The sequence below is a fragment of the Zootoca vivipara genome, chromosome 2 (assembly GCF_965207765.1).
Source record: "Zootoca vivipara chromosome 2, rZooViv2.hap1.1, whole genome shotgun sequence".
NCBI classification, from domain to species: domain Eukaryota; kingdom Metazoa; phylum Chordata; class Lepidosauria; order Squamata; family Lacertidae; genus Zootoca; species Zootoca vivipara.
The window spans coordinates 114,427,343-114,448,796 of record NC_142584.1 but is presented as its reverse complement, the minus strand read 5'-3'; the positions used below and the strand labels follow the sequence as shown (position 1 = coordinate 114,448,796).

The following is a 21,454-nucleotide window of genomic DNA, read 5'->3' as shown; positions in this document are numbered from 1 at the left end:
TTCCAGGGACAATCCCGGATTTACGGAAGCCATCCCAGTTTCTGATTTGATCCCAGAATGACCCGCTTTTCCTTAAAACATCCCTCCCTATTTTCATTGGAGAAATGTTGGAAGGTATGGAGTTATGCGGCACACACACACCCAAGCCAAGGAGAAAAGTATACAACCTTTAGAAGACACTGTAAATAAATTTTGATGGACAGAATAATGGAATACTGAATGGTTTAGTTTATGTAAAATATGCAGGGATTTATGTTATGCAAAATGAACCATGAAAAGAGAAGAAGGGAAGTCATTGATATTTTAAGATTGTTTAAATGAATATTCTAAAATGTTAAACAGAAAATTTAATAAAAATTGAGAGAGAGAGAGAGAGAGAGAGAGAGAGAGAGAGAGAGAGAGAGAAGACATCTGAAGGCAGCCCTGTACTGCATAGGAAAGGGTTTTTTTAATGTTTATGTCATAGCTGTCAAGTTTTCCCTTTTTCTCACGAGGAAGCCTATTAAACATAAGGGAGTTTCCTTTTTAAAAAGGGAGAACTTGACAGCTATGGTTTGTTTTATCATGTTTCTATATATGCTGGAAGCTGCTTGGAGCATAGCTGCCAAGTTATCCCTTTTTTTTAATGGATTTTCCCTTATGCTGAATAGGCTTCCTCGCGAGAAAAGGGAAAACTTGGCAGCTATGGCTTGGAGTGGCTGGGGCAACCCAGCCAGGTGGGCGGGGGGTATAAATTATTGTTGTTGTTGTTATTATTGAATAGGACGTCGCTCTTTTCATTGGAGAAATGTTGGAGAGCATGTATCAAGTTGCTGGGAATCCCAACCATGGAGAGCTCTGCTGTGCTTGGCTCTGGCTTTTAGCTCTCTTCCCCCCCCCACTGGGGGCCGTGGTCTGCACTTAGGTGGCCCCGATCCAGTTACCCTTTGACCCGATCCCGCTGCCAGGGCCCTCTTAGCTTCTCCATTAACAGCCACCCCAACTTCTGCAGACTCTGAGACGCTTCCTTATGCAAGCTGCGGATTTACCCGACTCTCTCTCCTCCCCGCGCGCAAAGGACCAAGTTCTCCTGCCTGCCAGGCAGCAGTTCGAAAGGTGCAGCTCCTCCCGCAGTATGGCGGCGTGCCAGCCAGGCTTCCTACCCGGAATGAAGCTTTTCTTCTTCTTCTTCTTCTCCTCTCCCCCTCTCCTCCTCCTCCTCCTCCCCCTTTGCAATCCTGACCCCTAAAGAAGTGCAGTTCCTTTTCCTCCTATGGCCGGGCTCCTGAACAGCCACATCATTCTTTTGTTCTCAGGTGGGAAAGCAAAAAAAAAAAACCACACACACACAAAAAACCGCTGGAAGCAGGTAACTGGAGTCAGGTTGCAAAATGCAAAATGCGTGTGTGTGTGTGTGTGTGTGTGTGTGCGATTTCTTAAATTTTATTCTTAAGTGTGTTTACTTTTTCCTCCCCTCCGATGAACTCTCCTGGAGGGGGAGCGCGGCGCCTTTATTTATTTCTTGGAAAGCTCTGCTGAATCTACTTTGTTTTCCAATGAGAGGCATTGTCTGGCTTTTAAATCCCTCCCTTAAAACCCTCTCCTTCCGCCTACTAGATCTTTTCTTCTGCTTAAAAAAAAATAAAAAAAGATTTCTGCCCTACCCACTGCCGTTTAACCCTCTCTTAGCTTAGCTTCCCATCTTTTTTTTTCTTATCTTTTTTTGCAAACCGATTTTTAAAGAAACGAATCGCAAGAACTGCGCATCTAGGACAATCCACGCGCCACCCAAACGCATTTGGAGATTTAATCCTTGCGTGGGCGGGGAAAAATAAATACAAATCAATGGCTTGGAAATTAGTAGTTCAACCCATCGGCTTCTTGGCTATTAAAATTTATTTTCCTTCCCCCTTTTTTGGCCTTTTCTTACGAGGAGGTGCTGGACGGGTTAAACCGATAGAGGGCTGAGCGTCCCAGAGAGGACGAGAAACTTGAGCTTAGAAGAGCCGCTTAATACCCGAGGCCCTTTTCTGATGGGAGGAGAGAAAGGCGCACACATACAGAAAGAGAGGCTGGATTTTTTATTTTTTATATTTAAAGAAGAGTTTGCATTAAAAAATAACAAAAATAATTGTTCCGTTGCAATAGATCCTCCAGGAAAGAAATGCATTCGGCAACATGCACGGTGGGTAAAAAGCAGCGTCAGTCCAGCGAGCTGTGCAAAAAAAAAGGAGAAAAAAGGGAAAGTTGAACCCCTCCCCGAAAAACCTCCTGATCAAATAAAAGTAGGAGAGAGGGAAGGAGGGGGGGTGAAATGGGAGGGGGGGAGGGATCCTGAGCCTCCCTCTCGCCCACCCCCAGGCTGGGTTTTGTGCGGGTTGATCCTTCTCTCTCTCCCTCCAAGCATGGCCTCTCTGCTAGGACAATGGCAGAAGCTGCAGCTGATCCCAGATCCAAGGACAAGGCGGAAAGAAAGAGAGAGGATCCCGCGACCCGATTATCCCACTCCCTTCCTCCCCCACAAAATATATATGGGGAGAGGGACGCTGATCCCTTCTTCTTCCTCTTTTAAGGCTCTGCAGCCTCTGGAAGAAAGGATTGCTCCTTTCTAGTGTGTGTGCAAGGTTAGAAAACAGCTTTTTTTAGTGTGTGTCTGTGTACAAGTTAAGAGACATCTAAATTCCCCCACGGGTCTGATCCAGACCTCATTTGGTTTTCCTCGGCACTCAGTGCAGCTCCCATAAAGGTCTTATTGTTATTTTATTTTTGTAAACGTCCTGTGCAAGAGATTTTTTTTTAATGCTCTTTCGCTGCCTGAAGAAGAAGAAAAAAGTAGGTAAAACTAGCATGTTTCAGAGGGTTAAGATTTTGGGTTAGCCCAGAGCAGTAAGTCCCACTGAATTCAATAGGCTTACTCCCAGGAAAGTGGGTACAAGGATGAATGTAACCGCCTTTTCAATGAGACTTCTGCAATAGTCCATTTTAGCCTGCTAGATAACTTTAAAAAAAGTTTTCTCAATTCATTAACTCTTTTCATTGTGCTGTTATTTATTTTGTACATTGTCAGTTTTCTCAGTTTGTTAACTCTTTTCGTTGTGCTGTTATTTATTAAAACATTTCACATCCCCACTCATCATATCATTTGGATTTTGATATGGGACACAGTAGAAAAATTCTTGCACTAAAATGTTAGAAATTGCCATAGATGTGTGAGATCTCAGAGAAAATGCTTCCCCACCCCCCACCCCCAGTCAAAGCTATTTTAAGTCAAATGCTAATGAATGTTGGTTTAAGGGGGAAATGGATGCATTAATCAGTGATTAATCTATTGGTAACCATCCTAATTTTAGTGTGTTGCCTTCTCTCCCAACTTGCAAATAAATGAGTAAGAACATCCTAATGGCCAATTTCCTGTTCTCACTGGAAATTGGCAAAAAAATGTCCTCTGGCAGTTAGAACCTCTGTTGCATTCAGAGCCCTTCCATTTGTGAGGTCATGTCAGATTTAAACTATAATCCAGGGGGCAGGGAGCCTTTTACAAGCTGAGGGCCTCATTCCATTCTGGGTGACCTCCTGGGGGCCACAAGCCAGTCTTGGATAGGGCCAGCAGGAAATGTGGGCAGAGCAATGAATGTAAATTTTACATTTGTGCAGTAAACTTAAGTTTCCACAAACCAAGAAGTATTGGAGTTCATGAATGCATTCTAGCCAGGCGGAGCGGGTGTGGCCTTGGGAGCGACTCAAGGGCCAGGTAGAGAGGTCTAGAGGGCCACATAGAGCCTCTGGTCCTGAGATCTAACACACACACTGTCTTGTATTGAGGGCCATCAGAATTCCTTGTGAAGATGAGAAACTGCTTTGGGAACTGTAGTTCTGTGAAGGGAATAAAGATCTAGCAACTGTCAGCACCTCTAAAAACTACAGTTCCCAGGATTCTTTGGGGGAAGCTATGACGGTTTATAAAGTGGAATGATGGTGCTTTAAATGAAGAGTGTGGATGGAGCCTGGGAAACATCTCCATTTTGGCTTGTTGGAAGAGGGAGGTCTTCAGTAGGCACCCAAAAGACTTCAACATTTGGGCATTCCAAAGGGCAGGTACCACCATACTAAAAGGTGCGGAACGGACCTCTTGATAAGGTGCTATCTGCCGGAGGCTCTCATCGGCCGAGCGTAGTGATTGCTTGGGTATATAATATTTCAAAAATGTTGTGTAAGTGTGCACAGACCTAGCAGTCAAAACAGTATATTGTTAAAATATTAAACTAAGCATGCAACCTGGACCCAGTAAAACAGTGATATAAAAATGCAGAATGTGAAATAAAACAGAAACACGTTTCAGATTCAAACACGTTAAACAGGATCTGATCTTATTGGCCAGGGAAAGCCTGGGTAAAAATAGCATAGCTGTCGAGTTCTCCCTTTTTTTTAAAAGGGAAATTCCCTTATGCTGAATAGGCTTCCTCGCGAGAAAAGGGAAAACTTGACAGCTATGAAATAGAGGTCCTTGCAAGACATCTGAAGCCATTAGTGGTTTCTGCTTTTGGTATGGCGATGAAAACAGCGTTCCTTGATCTCTTTCTACTTCATACTCTCTGTGTTTTGAGGTGTTTTTTTCCTCCTAAAACCAAGCTGCTCATAAGTTTTATGAAATAAATAAATAAATAAATAAATAAATAAATAAATAAAATTCCACAGTACAAGACTGATAGCAAAAAATAATGATCCTGATTTCTGCGATATTTTAAAAGGTGCAGGGCCACAAGTAGAATTTCCCAGGGTGATCTAAGTCAGTCACAATGACGTCGTGTGTGAGGCGCTTTGTAGTCCCAAAATTGGGACTCCAAGCACCATTTAAGTAGGGTTGCCGTATTTCAAAAAGTGAAAATCCAAACACAAAAGCTGTTGAGCTGTTTTTAAGGAAATTCGCCAAAATCTACGCTTCCAACATGGGTTGACATGCATCCGGATTTCCCCGGACATTCCAGCGATTTTCTGCCCGGACAATGTTTCTGATGGCCGAATCCCAGCTATGTCCGAGAAATTCCAGACTATGGCAACCCTAACTTAAGGCGCCTCTAAATGGGAGGTTTCCTCCCTCCCCTCAGTGTTTTATCAGGAGATCCTAGGCAGGTGTCCTAAAATGAAAGAGAGATTCCTCCTGCCCCGACTGCCATTTTAGCAGACATCTGTCCAGCCTCTGCTTAAATACGTCATCCGTTCCACATAGTTCTTTTTTCTAGAAAATTAGGTGCCGGTACCATGAATCTGTTACAGTTAAGAGCCACACTTTTTAACATCCACAGGAAAAGAGGTGCCTCTACTGCGTACTCCAGAATCTCCTTTCCTGTAACTTGAATCCATTGATTCGATTCCCACCCTGTGGAGCAGGATAAAACAAGCTTGTCTTGTGTGTGACAGGCCTTTAGGTATTTGAAGAGGGCTGGCATAGCTCCTCTCAGTCTCCACTTTTCCAGGCTAAATTCCCTCATAGGGCTTGGTTCTCACACCCTTGATCATCTTGCTTGCCTTCCTCTGCACATCTTCCAGCTTGTCAATATCTTTTTAAAATTCTGCTGCCCAGAACTGGACACAGGACTCCAGGTGTGCTCTGACCAAGATCAAATACAGCAGGAATATGATTTCCCTTGATTCAGGACACTGGGTCATTCCACGCCAAATCATCTGGTGCTATGTGCTCTCTCACAACTCAGATTTTCTTCAAATTAACCTAATTTTTTAAAAGATTTTTTGGTCCAAAATGGAGCTCAGGAGAATTTTTTTTAAAGATTTCTGCATCAGTTTAGAAAAAAACACCACCTGTTTCACTTATTTTTCAACCAATTGGGCATATTTTGGTATCAAAATAAAGCTAATTTGGTCTCTATAAATTAAGGTGTAGAATACTTCTGTTTATGCCACCTACAATAGGTTGGGGGATCCCTTGGCTGTTTTTAACTGAGGAGAATTTTTCTCTGTTAATTTCTGTTTTTCTTCCTTGCTCTTCAGGTAGAAGGCCCTGCCGTCAAACATTGATCTCCGTGTGCTTCTGAGGCAAAGACGACCCCATTGCAGCAGCCAGTTTTCCCACAGGTGTAAGCCAGAAGGCGGAGGCATTCCTCTCCCAGAGAAACCCTTTGCGTTTTCGGAGAAGGCCGGCAGTTAGGCTGTCTCAAAATGGCCGCCAAGCGGGGCGCGACTTCGAGCCTCCATTTGCAGGGCGAGCTGGAGCAGGTAGCCCGGCGGGGGAAGAGGATGGAGGTCGAGGAGGACGAACATGAGAACCCTGAGTCTGAGGAAGGCTGGCGGGGGAAAGGAGAGGCCTCCCGCGGCCCCCGAGACAAAGAGGAGAGGCTGCCCAGGGGCCGGGTGGCTCATCAGAAGGCCCTCCTCAACGCCACTCGCTCCCCTCGCTCGGGGTGGAGAAACCCGCCAGCGTCCCGGCCAGCGGAGTGGGAAGACAGGCGAGCCTTTCCATCCTCCCTCGAGGGGCCGGCAGTGGCCCGCCCATGGCCCAGGAGCGGACGGGCGTCTCGCCACCAGCAGGGCCTGGCCGGGGAAGGCCCCGAGGCCCACAACAGCCTGGACTCTGGGGAGATTGGCGAGTCTGGGGTGGTGAAAGTGAAGGAGGAGGTGTTGGGCGACGACTCGGCCAGCATGGAGATGAAGCGCCAGCGCTTCCGCCAGTTCCGCTACCAGGAGGCCGAGGGCCCCCGCGAGGTGTGCAGCCAGCTCTGGTATCTGTGCCACCGGTGGCTGAAGCCGGAGAGGCACACCAAGGAGCAGATCCTGGAGCTGCTGATCCTGGAGCAGTTCTTGGCCATCCTTCCGCCAGACCTCCAGAGCTGGGTGAGGGAACACGAACCGGAGACGTGCTCCCAGGCGGCCGCTTTGGCCGAGGATTTCCTACAGATGCAGAGGGAGGCGGAGAGGAGGGAGCAGCAGGTGAGCCAGAGATTCATCCAGATCGGCATCTGTGTGCATGCGTGAATGTGTCTTTGGGGAGCAGCAAACATTGGGGGAGAATATTTCACTGATCCTGGCCCGACTGCAATAGACTAAAAACAGGTTAAAACTCACACCAGCTTTCTAAGCATCTGGGTAGGCCTGTTTAAACAAAAACATTTCTAGCAGGTCTTCCTTCTTCTTCTTTGGCAATCACTCGTAGCTGAGTAAGATTGTCTTCCATTAACACGGTTTTAACCCTGAGTTTGTAAGTGACTGTGGAGGCCAGTTCTGGATCCACACGTCCTTCCACAGTGGGGACATTGGTTTCTGGGCAGGAGTTGATCATAGTGAGGGTTTGCCAAGCATGCCTTCCTCTTAGCACGTTTCTCCCTTTCGTCCTGAGTTTGAGCGTCTTCAAAGCCCATGACACCTTTGGTAAAAGCTGTTCTCCAATTGGAGCGCTCACAGACCAGTGTTTTCCAGTTGTCGGTGTTTATACTACATTTCTTTAGATTTGCCTTTAGAGAGTCTTTTAATCTCTTTTGTTGACCACCAGCATTACGCTTTGCAGCAAAGGCACCTGCCTGTTGTCAAGAGGCAGGGAGTTCCGCAGTGTAGGTGCCGCCACACTAACAGACAGATTTCTTACAAATGCGGGACGGTTATCACAAAGCGCCCGTATGAGAGCCAGTACTGTGGCAAAAGTGTGTCAAATTTCCATTGGTTGCCCTGCCCAATTTCCCCCCTGTGTGAAAAACCCACTGCCATGTGGCAAGAGGGCAATGCAGCCCTCCGGCTGAAAAGGGTTTCCCTGCTCCTACTGTAATTGCAAAAGCCCTGCCCTGAAGAGGGGTTGGGTTGGGCTACCTCCAAGGCTGTTTTCCACTCGAAGATTCCTTGCATTTTTAGAATCCCCCTATATACTGCTAAGAATGTGTCTGTTTACGGAAGCCTAAACCTAGGCATACGCAAAGTCTGCTGGGACTGCATCCTGCCCAGCAGATCCTGCACTGAGCAGTGGGGCTTTGGTGGAGGGAATTAGATGACCTTGTCTGGATTTACTAAATTTGTATGCCTCTCACTCAGAAGTATCCCTAAGCGGTGAACAACGGAATTGCACAAAGCAATATGCAGCGTTCAGAGCGTTAGAAACAAACCATTCAGTGGTCAAATAAACTAATAATGCAAAACGCTTCAGTGAAAGCTCAGTTGAAACAAGAACATTTTTAGCATCTTTCTGCTAGGAAGACTTAATCAGAGACCTGCTGTGCTAAGCTTGCAAGGCACCTTGAGGGTAAAGGTAAAAGTATCGCGGACGACTCTGGGGTTGCGGCGCTCATCTTGCTCTATAGACCGAGGGAGCCGGCGTTTGTCTGCAGACAGCTTCCGGGTCATGTGGCCAGCATGACTATGCCGCCAGAGCAGCACATGGAAACGCCTACCTTACAGTGGGACCTCGACTTATGAATTTAATCTGTTCCGAATGCACATTCGTAGGTCGAAAACTTTGTAAGTTGAGTTTCCCATAGGAAAAGTGGTTTCCCATAGGAATGCATTGGAAACGAAAAAATTCATAAGTTGAGGAAACCGCATCTAAAAACTCGTAAATCGAGGAAACTGCATCTAGCCGCAAACGGGTTTTCCGTTCGGATGTCGAAAAAATCGTAAGCGCGCGGCCACTTTTTCTGCGCGTAACTCAAAAACGTCGGATGATGAATAGCTTGTAAGTCGAGGTCCCACTGTACTTGTACTTTGAGGTGCTTTCGAACTGCTAGGTAGGCAGGAGCTGGGACTGAATAACAGGAGCTCCCCCCGTCCCAGGGATTTGAACTGCTGACCTTCTGATCGGCAAGTGATTTAGACCACAGTGCCACCTGCATCCCTACTTTGAGGGGAAAGGGACCCCTGACCATTAGGTCCAGTCGTGGCCGACTCTGGGGTTGCGGCGCTCATCTTGCGTTATTGGCTGAGGAAGCCGGCGTACAGCTTCCAGGTCATGTGGCCAGCATGACTAAGCTGCTTCTGGCAAAACCAGAGCAGCGCACGGAAATGCCGTTTACCTTCCCGCCGGAGCGGTAGCTATTTATCTACTTGCACTTTGACACACTTTCGAACTGCTAGGTTGGCAGGAACAGGGACCAAGCAACAGGAGCTCACCCTGTCGTGGGGATTTGAACCGCCAACCTTCTGATCAGCAAGCCCTAGGCTCTGTGGTTTAACCCACAGCGCCACCCGTGTCCCACTTTGAGGGTAAACCCATGCATATTCACTCTAGACACGACACCATTATTGATTTGAGTCCTTTGGAGGTGTCCAGACCTAGTCTGGCTGTATTAAGATCAATCTTGGTTGATGTGACCTCAAGTGACAGAGCCAAAATGGTGAAGGGTTTGCTGCTTTGCATGCTTGCTCAGCGCTCTTTCTCTGCAGCACCTCAGCCCTCTCTCTGTCTCTGTCTGTCACCAACGGGTTGGACGCAGAGGAATGGTGGGAGGAATCAGCTGGGGAGCCACCAAGGGAAGATGGCTCAGAGCCCGGGGTATGGTGGTAGAGTGACAATGAGTGGTCAGACGGAGAAGACTTGGAACAGGAACAGGGCTTGGAACTTGGAACAGGGCTTAGTGAGCAGAGAGAGTCCAGAGACAGAGGGAACGGAGGAAGTCTTGGAACAGGGCTTAGTGAGCAGAGAGAGTCCAGAGACAGAGGGAGGTCTAGAATCGGAGGCTGAAGCTGAAGCAGGACAGTGGGGCGAGGGAGGCCAAGAGGCAAAGATGGATCAGGCTGAAGAGGCACATATGTTTTCCCCTCCTGCTGCAGGAAGCTCCCCTTTGGTTCCCAGAACCAGGAGAGGCATGAAAAGAGGGAGAGGGAGAAGTAAGCTTCACTCAGGCGTAGTCTCAGATTGCTTGGGGAAAACCCTGGAGAGGAGGGGAGGCAGGGACTCAGCAACTGCTTCATGGGGCAACACCTGCCAGAGATGAGTTGCTGTGCTCATTAGGCCTGACACTCCCGTGCTGATCCTGGTTTTTGCTAATAAAGAGTTAACTCCAGCTTGCATGGCATGATTTACTGGCGTGATTTACTGCTGGCTCGCTCCTGACACACACCCCAGCCCCCACCCTGTGACACCTCATCTCATTTCTGTGTTTCTTTGGACACCCCATCCCATTTTTCTCTCACTTTCTCTGTGACCACCCATCCTATCTCTCTCTGGTTTGTTTTGTTTTTTTTTTGTAGAATTTTTATTAAGTTTTTCTATTTTACATTTTAGAATATTCATTTAAACAACCTTAAAATATCAATGACTTCCCTTCTTCTCTTTCCATGGTTCAGTTTGCATGCCATAGATCCCTGCATATTTTACATAAACTAAACCATTCAGTGTTCCATTTTCACATCCATCAAAACTTATTTACACTGGTGGTTTTTTGGGTGCAGGAACTTACCCTGCAGTTTTCCCTCTGCAGCTGCACTAATATTCCTTCCCCCTTTCCCTGGGAACAGTCAGAACTGAGCCAATGTGGAATAGCACTAGGGTACCGGACCAGCACCAGGGAAACCCAGGTACTAAATCCCCATTCACCCTGTCACCCCCTCCCAGCTTATTCTACATCACAGGGTTGTTGTGACAACCCAGGGGACTTGCATGCTTTGTGCAAGAAGGGTGGGGTTTTGTTTTGTTTTAAATTAAAGGAACCAGTTACATGAATTCTGACCGCTCCCTTTTACAAGCGCTAACTATTACGGAGCATAATTTTAAGTGGCGTTTTGCCCTTATGTATTACCCTGCCTTTCTGAGCCAATTCAGACCTAATCTATAGCTTTGGTGCTCTTTTCAGGTGCTGGGTCTCTTCGAAATGGACAACGCAGATTCTCCAGAGCCAGAGCCGGAGCAACCCCCCTCCGACTCTGCACCTAAGCCTCTGTTCAGGGAAGCAAAGCAAGAGGCTGATGAGGAAGAGGGCAGCAATTTGGGTAAGAAGTTCATTTTGCGTGGTTATCTTATTGGCTTACTGAGTCATCGCACCTGTTTTGGGTTTGTAGGCTCATCCCCCCCACCCACCCAAGAAATTCAGAGTGCCTGGCATCCAGGGCTGTCCCCTTGGCCCAAACAATTGCCCCACTGGGGAGTTTCGGAGCTTATTGCCAAAAGCAAGCAATGGCTCTGACTTTATCTTTTAAAGTTCTCCCGATAGATAACATTTCTCCAGCTTTTCTCGAGATGTTACCCTCCAAAGGATCTGCAGCCCCTTCCAGATTTTTGTGTGTCATCCCAGTCCTTCACTTGAGACGTGAATAAAGGGATTGGGCAGGCCTGCAGAATTCCTTTGTTCTCCGTCCTTGGCACCTGGGAAAATCACCTGTTGGAACAGGTGGGATGCTTCTGCTGCCCGAGGGAAACTCTTGCTCTAGAAACATGCCTTCGCGGCGGCTGACATATTTTATTCCGTGAGGGGGGGGGGCTCTGTTTCATCTTTAAGGGGGTGGGGAAACCCTAGAGACCTTTTTGCTTGTTTGAGGGAGTCGTAGCCAGCCTATCAGCTTCTAGGGCGCTTAAGATCAATGGCTACTTCTCAGCAGAGACCCTAGAGCAGAACGTGGCGGCTGAGCGAGTTTATTGCCTGTATCAAGCCTGATCTTTCTGCTAAATGGATCACGAGCAATGCGACTGGGAACGATCTGTTCCTGCCTGAGATGTTGCCAGTCAGGCTTGATGGGCAAAGCAAACATTGGACTGGCATCCTCTGTAATGCTTTTATCAGATTGCCACAGTTCTGTCAAAATGGGCTGGCTGCTCAATTTAGAATTGTGGAAGGGACCCTGAGGGTCATCTAATCCAACCCCCTGCAAAGCATGGGGCTCGAACCCACAACCCTGAGATTAAGAGTTGTCTCCAGCTGTACTGACCGAGCCATCCCTTGGGATTTGCCTAAAAGAGGGGGGTGGGGTGGACATTTGGCCCTCCAGATGTTGCCGAACTGCCATCCCCTTCAGCCCCAGCAAGCGCCAGGGAAGGGTGAGTGCCGTCGTTCAACAACATCTGGAGGAGCAAAGTTTCCCCTACGCCTGCCTAAAATGCTGCGCAAAATCTTGCCATCACTCCTGGCCATTACGTATTTTTAAAAAACGAATCTCAGGGGGTAGCAGGTGGTGCCTTTGCCCCAAACCTCAGAGAACCACTGCCAGGAGTAGCTGGGAGTGCCCTCCATAGATTGTACTACAATTCCTATCATACATGCTGTCTGGGGCTGATGGGTACTGGAGTCCAGCAATGTCTGGAGGACTATCCTGGGGACTGATCCATCTAGGGAAGCTGAGGTGGTGTCTGTTGTTTTGAGATCAAGTAGGCCGGGAGCAGGGGACCCAGGTGGGTTAAACCACTGAGTCTAGGGCTTGCCCCTCCCCACCCTCTCACTATATATAAGGGTCTGATGACTTCAGTTTCAGTGTATCTGAAGAAGTGTGCATGCACACAAAAGCTCATACCAATGACAAACTTAGTTGGTCTCTAAAGTGCTACACGGGTGGCGCTGTGGGTTAAACCACAGAGCCTAGGGCTTGCCGATCAGAAGATCGGTGGTTCGAATCCCCGCGACGGGGTGAGCTCCCGTTGCTCAGTCACAGCTCTTGCCAACCTAGCAGTTCAAAAGCACGTCAAAGTGCAAGTAGATAAATAGGGACCACTCCGGCGGGAAGGTAAATGGCGTTTCCGTGTGCTGCTCTGGTTCGACAGAAGCAGCTTTGTCATGCTGGCCACATGACCCGGAAGCTGTCTGCGGACAAACGCCGGCTCCCTCAGCCTATAGAGCAAGATGAGTGCCGCAACCCCAGAGTCGGACACGACTGGACCTGATGGTCAGGGGCCCCTTTACCTTTAGGCCGGGAGCAAGAGAGGGTGGAATTGTGGAAGAACGTCACCAGCGAATAGTGATGGCCAACTCAGCTGTACAGTTCAGGTTTTTCAAATGCCGTGCCCTTGAAGACAGAGGGTCGTGTTCAGCTAAGTATTACGGAGGGGAGCAGACCTCTGAAATGCTAGGACTTGGTCACATTCGTTCATTTCGCTGGACGAGATGATCCTCAGGGTCCTTTCCAACTCTTGATTCTACCCCCCAAAGTTTTCTTATGTTTCTTTATCTTTCCTTTTTTGATAATAATTTTTATTAGTTTTCAATTACAATAACCCAATCATAGCCTCATTATAACAATGCCAAATTATAATGCAGTTACAAATACCAATCATTCAGATGCCGAATTACATAATTTAGGTGGCCCCCTGCGTGCTAAAATTGATGGTTTGATGATTTTCTTTATTCCTGCCTTCCAGAATCTTATTAATTTCAATTACATCCCAGTCAAAATAATAATCCCTTATACAACAACTGCAATATTAATAACTTCTATTCCTGTTGACACATTAAATGATTTCTAGAACTGCAAGTGAGGAACTCAATCTAGGTATATCAGCGGTCAGCAAACTTTTTCAGCAGGGGGTCGGTCCACTGTCCCTCAGACCTTGTGGGGGGAAATGAACGAATTCCTATGCCCCACAAATAACCCAGAGATGCATTTTAAATAAAAGGACACATTCCACTCATGTAAAAACATGCTGATTCCCGGACCGTCCACAGGCCGGATTGAAAAGGCGTTTGGGCCAGATCCGGCCCCCGGGCCTTAGGTTGCCTACCCATGATCCTTGTTCTTCCTGTGTGTGGCAATTATTCTGTCCATGGTGTTTCTTCCTGTCCTTGTAAAATATTGTCTATCTTTTCCTGGTTGTGGCTGTTCTGCTTCATGCCTTGGGTGGAACTCATATCGCCTTGTTGTTTCAGAAATCCTCCATTGCTCCGTCCCGTGCTTCATTGTTTTGCGACTTTAACACCAGCTGCAAAAGTCACATTTCCCCATTTTCCTGTTTTTGCCATTTTCCTCTCAGCCATTTCCCTCTTACGTTTCTTTTTCGAGAGAAAGAGTGATACAATATACATATAGAAAAGTTTCTAATCTTGTCCCTGGTGTGATCAGGATCTCTCTCCTCCCCCCCCCCTTTTCCCCGCAGGCAACCTTGGGCAAGTGGCTCCCCGGGCAGGCGGCCCCCTCCCCCTGTACCCAGAGGAGGGCAGCTCCGACGACGAGGGCCTATTGGACCTTGTCTATGCCGCCAACCTTGAGATCCACAGCCGGCGGCCGCCCCGGAGAACCCGCCTCATCCGGATGCGCACCCACGAGCTGCAGGTGTCCGACGAGGAGTGCTTGACCCGCTTCCGCCTGGACCGCCAGGCCATCCAGGACCTCTGCACCCTGCTGGCTCCTTACCTGGACGGTGCCTCAGCCAGCCGCAGGCACATCCCCACCTTGCAGAAGGTCCTGATCGCGCTGCAGGTGCTGGGCACCGGGTCCTTCCAGCGGATGACGGGCGACAACCTGCGTGTGTCCCAGTCGTCCGTCAGCCGCTGCCTCGACGCCTTCCTGGAGGCCATGCTCCGCCACGTCCACGAGCACATCACCTTCCCCACCACCGACTCGGAACTGCGCCGCACGCGGGAAGCCTTCTTTGACATAGCCGGCTTCCCGAACGTCATTGGGATCGTGGACTGCACCCATGTCCCCATCATTGCGCCGGCTGACATGCCAGCGCTCTACCGCAACTGCCACAACTTCCACAGCCTCAACGTGCAGGCTACCTGCGACGCCTCGGGGTGCTTCACCCACGTGCTGGCAAAGTTCCCCGGCAGCGTCCACGACGCGCGGATATTCCAGCTCTCCCAGCTGCAGAGGCTCCTGGAGTCGTGGCCCGAAGGAAAGGGTTGGCTCTTGGGTGAGTATTGGAGTGCTGGGGGGTGTGTGTGTGAACAAACCGTGTCGGACGTCAGCTCTGTCCCCACACCGGATGTCTGTGCCGCTGTCATCTTCTTCTTTGGCGATCCCTCATAGCCGAGTAAGATTGTCTTTCATGAATACAGTCTTAACAGTGACTGTGGAGGCTGATTCTGGATCCACATGTCCTTCCACAGTGGGGACATAGCTTTCTGGGCTGGAGCGGACCACAGTGAGGGTTTGCCAAGCGTGCCTTCCTCTTAGCGCGTTTCTCCTTTTCGGCCTGAGTTTGAGCGTCTTCAAAGCCCATGATACCTTTGGTAAAGGCTGTTCTCCAATTGGAGCGCTCGCACGCAAGTGTTTCCCAGTTCTCTGTGTTTATACTACATTTATTGAGATTTGCCTAAGACACCCACACAACATGTGCATAGGCAGCAAATTTATGGTGCCATGGTCCTTTTGGACCCCCCCTAGTAAAACATTTAGTGGGGCGAGTTCCCCCAATATTTCCTGCAAGTTGGTGTCTTCTTCCCTCCCTTCCTCTATTGGCCAGCCACCTCCCCACACAGCCAGGCCAAACTCCCCCAATTTATATGGTTTACAGTGGTACCTCAGGTTACAGGCGCTTCAGGTTACAGACTCCGCCAACCCAGAAATAGTACCACAGGTTAAGAACTTTGCTTCAGGATGAGAACAGAAATTGCAGTGCGGCGGCAGCGGGAGGCCCCATTAGCTAAAGTAGTGCTTCAGGTGAAGAACAGTTTCAGGTTAAGAACGGACCTCCAGAACGAATTACGTTCTTAACCTGAGATACCACTGTATTTAAAATTTCATTTTTGAATTTCAAGAGTTTACAAAAGAATACATACAGTACTTTCCAAATACACACCCATTTCACATTCGACTTCCCCTCCATCCCTCCATGGTTCCCCCCATAGTTTCTAAGTTTGCTGCGTAATATAATTATTGTTTACCTTCTCTTTTCCACACTGGGCTCCCAGCAAATATTCAACTGCTGTTCTCCATTCAAATCCTACCTTCCTTTTTTAAAAAACATGTTTCCAATAATTCTTTAAATACTCAAGAAAGCTTTCCACTCCACCTTATAGTCTGCCTCTTCTCTATCGCTAATTTTCATTGTTAAATTTGCCAATTCGGCATATTCCACCATTTTTTACTGCCACTTCTCTTGAGTAGGTATCTCCTGATTTCGCCATTTTTTTGCAAATACAGTGGTACCTCGGGTTACAGGTAGGTAGCCGTGTTGGTCTGGGTTGAAGTAAAATAAAAAAATTCCTTCAGTAGCACCTTAAAGACCAACTAAGTTTTTATTTTGGTATGAGCTTTCGTGTGCATGCACACTTCTTCAGATACAGTGAAATGGGAGTCCCCAGGCACTTATGTAGAGAAGGGGTGGGGAGGGGTGGGGATGGGGAGGGGGGATCACTCAGAAGGGTGGTGGAAATGGGTGATTGACTGACTGATAGCTGTTAATGACCGAAAACGACTGCAAATGGTTTTGCATGAAAAAGCAAGGGTTGAGATGGCTGAAGATCGCTTATCATGTATAATGAGATAAGAATCTGATATCTCTGTTCAAACCAGGTCCCTCCATGGTTTTGAGCTTGGTGATAAGTTGTAATTCAGCAACTTCTCTTTCCAGTCTATTTCTGAAATTCTTTTGTGGTACCTCGGGTTACAGACGCTTCGGGTTACAGACTCCGCCAACCCAGAAATAGTACCTCAGGTTAAGAACTTTGCTTCAGGATGAGAACAGAAATTGCGCGGCGGCGGCAGCGGGAGGCCCTATTAACTAAAGTGGTGCTTCAGGTGAAGAACAGTTCCAGGTTAAGAATGGATCTCCAGAATGAATTAAGTTCTTAACCTGAGGTACCACTAAAGTATAAGGGACCCAGGTGGCGCTGTGGGTTAAACCACAGAGTCTAGGGCTTGCTGATCAGAAGGTCGGCGGTTCGAATCCCTGCAACGGGGTGAGCTCCCGTTGCTCGGTCCCAGCTCCTGCCCACCTAGCAGTTCGAAAGCACATCAAAGTGCAAGTAGATAAATAGGGACCGCTCCGGCGGGAAGGTAAACGGCGTTTCCGTGCGCTGCTCTGGTTCGCCAGAAGCAGCTTTGTCATGCTGGCCACATGAGCCAGAAGCTGTCTGTGGACAAACGCCAGCTCCCTCGGCCTATAGAGCGAGATAAGCACCGCAGCCCCAGAGTCGGACACGACTGGACCTGATGGTCAGGGGCCCCTTTACCTTACCACTAAAGTACTCTTGTTGCTGTCATGGCCTACAAAAATAGGTTCATTCATTTGTCTTCTGAGCTCCCCCGATATTTTCTGAAAGTTGGTGCCATGTTTCCTCCCTGCTCCCTCCCCTGGCTTGGACAGCGCCTTCCCCTCCAGCTTGGGTGCCACCCTCTTTTCCCGACTTGCTTCCTAGCTTTTGGTGCCACTTCTGCACATGTCTGAGCTGGGCAGCCGGGAGAGGCAGGCAGGAAGGGCAGTTGGCGAGGCAAGGAGGAGGTGGGGGAGCGGTCGGTACGTTTCCGAGCACAATTCAAAGTGTTAGTGCTGACCTTGAAAGCCCTAAACGGCCTCGGCCGTGTATACCTGAAGGAGCGTCTCCACCCCCTAACCCTAACCCCACTGAGGTCCAGTACAGAGGGCCTTCTGACAGTTCTGTCATGGCAAGAGAACCAGGCAGAGGGCCTTCTCGGCAGTGGCGCCCCACCTGTGGAACTCCCGTCCATCAGATGTCAAGGAAATAAACAACTATCTGACTTTTAGAAGACATCTGAAGGCAGCCCTGTTTAGGGAAGCTTTTAATGTTTGATGTTTTATTTTTTTTCATCATGGTTTTCATGTTCTGTTGGGAGCCGCCCAGAGTGGCTGGGGAAACCCAGCCAGATGAGTGGGGTATAAATAATTCATTATTATTATTATTATTATTATTATTATTATTATTATTATTATTACAGTGGTGCCTCGACTTACGAATTTAATCCGTTCCGAAGGCACCTTCGTAGGTAAAAAAATTCGTAAGTCGAAAAGCGCCATTGGAAATGCGATTTCCCATAGGAATGCATTGGAAACGGAAAAATTCGTAAGTCGAAGCAACCCCATCTAAAAATTTGTAAGTCAAAAAAACCCTATCTAAAACCGCTGCGGTTTCCGTTCAGATGTCGAGAAATTCGTAAGCGTGCGGCCATATGTCCCATTCGTAAGTCGAAAATTTGGTTGTCGATTTGTTCGTAAGTCGAGGTACCACTGTATTATTATTCTCAAACATGGGCAAGGGTATGTGAGAGGGGGAGGCCTGTGCCCAGTTGCGTGTGGCAGAGGAACGTGCCCTCCGGGGAGCAGGGGGGAAGTGTGGGGAGGGGGAATATTTTGTTCAAGTTGCCTCACGATGCTCCCTCCTCTCCTCCGCAGGCGACAGCGGCTACCCCTTGCGCCCTTTCCTCATGACGCCGCACCCCGACGACGGCCCGGAGCCTGTGGCCCGCTACAACGCCACGCACGAGACGACGCGGATGGTGGTGGAGCAGGCCTTTGGGCAGCTCAAGATGCGCTTCCGCTGCCTCCACTCCACTGGCGGGCGGCTAATGCTTCGCCCGGAGAAGGTGGCCAAGGTGTTTGTGGTGTGCGCCATGCTACACAACATGGCCCTCCGGCGCCAGTTGCCCATTATCAATGGCGGACAAGGGGTGGACACCGAGGTCCCCGTGCCTCCCTACCTGGAAACCGACAGCCTGGTGGAGCAAGACCCCCGCGGGGTGGATGTCCGGGAGCAGATCATTAGCACTTATTTCTCACAATAAATTCGACTTTCGGTAGACTGCTCGCGGCTGGTTGCGTGTCCTTCGGGGTGTGGGAGAGGACGGGCAGTCTTAGGCCGTCGTAAGCGCTCCTCTCTCCCATTCTTAGATTCCCAGGGCTGTTGCATTCCGCCCAATGACCAAAAACTCCCAAGAGTTTCCTTAGGGGTGATCAAGGGCCTCACACTGTGTGTTTTAATCTCTCAGCGCATGATTAAACTGTGGAACTCCCTGCCACTGGAGGCAGTGACGGCCACCAACTCGGACGGTTTTAATAGAGGATTAGGCAAATTCATGGAGGAGGAGAGGGCTCTCGATGGTTACTAGCCAGGTTGGCTACTTCCACAGCTGAAGGCTAGTTGTTGGAAAGCTTAGATGGGGAGAGTTTGTTTGGGTTTGGTTTCCATTTTCGGGCTTCCCGCAGGCATCTGGTCAGTCACTGTGAGGGCAGGATGCTGGACTTGACGGACCCTTCTGTTCTCTGTGTCCCTTACATATAAAACGGGAGTAGAGATTGACTTCCAAGCTTGCATTGTAAGCTGCTACAACATCCCTGGTAAGCCACCTTTCTTTATTGTAAGTAAGGGGCAAAGCAAACTTGATCTCCCATTATGAGGTGGAAATTTCCCCTTTTAAGTTTTCTGCAGATTAACTTCCCCACATATAAAAACAAGTTCAAGCCCCATCAGTGTGGTAAAAGACCCCAAAGACTTCTCATTTCAACTTGACCTACTCTGCTGCCACTGCCCACAAGTCTTAATTGCTGGAAAGGAAGCCGGAATGAGTTTAGCAGGGAGGCGGGTGGGCTGCTTCGAACTACAGCAGGTATGGGGAACCTCTTGGCCCCTTTTGGTTCCTGCTGAACTACAACTCCTATGAGCCCCAGCAAGCATTGCCAGTGGGTATGGCTAATGGGAGTCGTAGTCCAGCAACATCTGGAGGACTAGCGGTTCCTCACATATGACCAACAGTTACTGTAGAGCAGGCATCCCCAAACTGCAGCCCTCCAGATGTTTTGGCCTACAACTCCCATGATCCCTAGCTAACAGGACCAGTGGTTGGGGAAGATGGGGATTGTAGTCCAAAACATCTGGAGGGACGAAGTTTGGGGATGCCTGCTGTAGAGCTTTGCATTTCAGCAAATTTGGCACAAGATAACTATTGATACCTACAATGCTTGCAAGCACTCGGGGTCTAATAGTGAGAAGAGACAGTGTGGTGTAGCGGTTAGAGTGTCGGAATAGGAACCGGGAGACTAGGGTTCAAATCCCTACCCAGCCACAAAGCTCAAGGGGTGACCTTGGGCCAGTCACTTCCTCTTAGCCTAACCTACCTCACAGGGTTGTTGTGGGGAGTAAAATAACAAGGGGAGAACCATGTACGTCACCTTGAGCTCCTTGGAGGAAAATGTTGGACTCAAATGCAATAAAAAATAATAAAGATCCGCAATCCCACCGTGTTTTTGTTGTTGTTTTAGTTTAGTTTTAAGGGGGGGGTGCTCATTTGATTTCTCATGGGGTGAACAGCAGGGAGGGATTTTTATTTATTTGTTTATTATTGCCATCAATCTCCCATTATTTATCTATCCCATTATATTTTTGTTCCATTTATTTATTCCGTTTGCATCCCTTAAGATGCTCAAGGTGGCATACATGACTCTCCCCCCAATATTAACCTCACAACAAGCCTGTGAAGCAGGTTAGGCTGGAAGTAAGTCGTCAGCTTCGCTGCGGCCAAGCGGGGATTCGAACCCAGGATCTTGCATGCAACGGTCTCACACTCTCTACTGGGGGAAAGAGGGAAAGAAGACAAGTTTGGCACCACTACTGCCATCTCAAGTCATGTTCCTGAAGCCTCTCTGTGGTCAACCATGAGGACTTTTAGCAATGGAAGGTGAGCTCACCAATCTCCCCCTGGGAAAGCTCTGCCCTTAATGCTGCCCATTAAATGGCGCTCCCTTGGGGTGGAGCATCTATTTGGCCCCCTGAGGCTTCCATGTTCAACCCAGCATCTCCAAGCAGAGCTATGAGAGATACACCAACAAAAGGTTGCAAGTTTATATAATAATAATAATAATAATAATAATAATAATAATAATAATAATAATAATAATAATATGGGTTTCCTCAGCCACTCTGGGCGGCTTCCAGCAAAATATTAAAAAACTGTACAATAGTCTGTCACACATTAAAAGCTTTTCCGAAATAGGGCTTTGTGTTGCTTCCACGTTTTCACATAGATCTCCTTTGTTGTAGCGGGGAATGGTTTAAGAATGCCAAAACGAAAGCACATCAAAAACATTCTAAAACGTCTAAAAACAATTCCAGTTAAAAACATGCTTCAATCCAGTGATCATGGGATTGCAAGGAGGAATATTCTCCCATCACCAAATGCCTGGGGTGAACAGGCTACACACTGAGTAACCGCAGCCAGGCCTTAACTTCCTGGCCAGACCTTGGAGCGTGAAAGGCAGGCTTGGTCTCTGCCCTCCCTTTTCCTTGAGCTTTTAAAAAGGAAGGAAGCAGTGAATATCATGTTGGTTTATAGAAAGTGGTTTTGTTAGGTATGGGTGAGTTTACAAATAGGTGATAGACATGGAACTGGAAGCTCTCTATTTTCATTTCTTTCTTATTTTTCTCCCATTAATTCTTTCTCTTTCCCCTCGTTTTTGTCTATTTTCCTTATTTTTTTGTCGTTTTTCCTTTTTTTTTATGTCACCGTTTGTGCTTTTATCCAGATCAGAACATTTTTATTAATGAAGTAAGCACTTTTATGTCATGCTGGGATGGTGTGTGTGTGTGTGTGTGTGTGTGTGTGTGTGTGTGTCTGTCTGTCTGTCTGTCTGTCTGTCTGTGTTGTGTCTTCAGGCCCTGGAAGCAAATTT

General features: G+C 48.2%; 1 protein-coding gene across 4 annotated transcripts; it reads left to right on the top strand.

Moving 5' to 3' along the window:
- The first annotated feature begins 839 nt into the window (after positions 1 to 839).
- LOC118081185 (uncharacterized) lies at positions 840 to 18,595 on the top strand. 4 transcript variants are annotated; one of them, XM_088663856.1, is made up of 5 exons: positions 840 to 1,348; positions 5,986 to 6,921; positions 10,764 to 10,899; positions 13,985 to 14,743; positions 18,185 to 18,595. In XM_088663856.1, the coding sequence occupies exons 2-5, from the start codon at positions 6,154 to 6,156 to the stop codon at positions 18,571 to 18,573; spliced, it is 2,052 nt and encodes a 683-aa protein (XP_088519982.1). In that variant the 5' UTR covers positions 840 to 1,348; positions 5,986 to 6,153; the 3' UTR covers positions 18,574 to 18,595. The 4 variants fall into 4 exon arrangements, with proteins under 4 accessions (XP_088519982.1, XP_034963377.1, XP_088519980.1 ...); XM_035107486.3 differs by lacking the exon at positions 840 to 1,348 and adding an exon at positions 1,955 to 2,164; XM_088663854.1 differs by lacking the exon at positions 840 to 1,348 and adding an exon at positions 2,199 to 2,815 and having other exon boundaries at positions 5,990 to 6,921.
- The last annotated feature ends 2,859 nt before the right edge of the window (positions 18,596 to 21,454 follow it).

Coding starts and splice junctions, on each gene's coding strand:
- LOC118081185 (XM_088663856.1), top strand. CDS start 6,154: ATGGCCGCCAAGCGGGGCGCGACTTCGAGCCTCCATTTGCAGGGCGAG. Junction 6,922..10,763: donor CGGAGAGGAGGGAGCAGCAG/GTGAGCCAGAGA, acceptor TGCTCTTTTCAG/GTGCTGGGTCTCTTCGAAAT. Junction 10,900..13,984: donor GGAAGAGGGCAGCAATTTGG/GTAAGAAGTTCA, acceptor TTTTCCCCGCAG/GCAACCTTGGGCAAGTGGCT.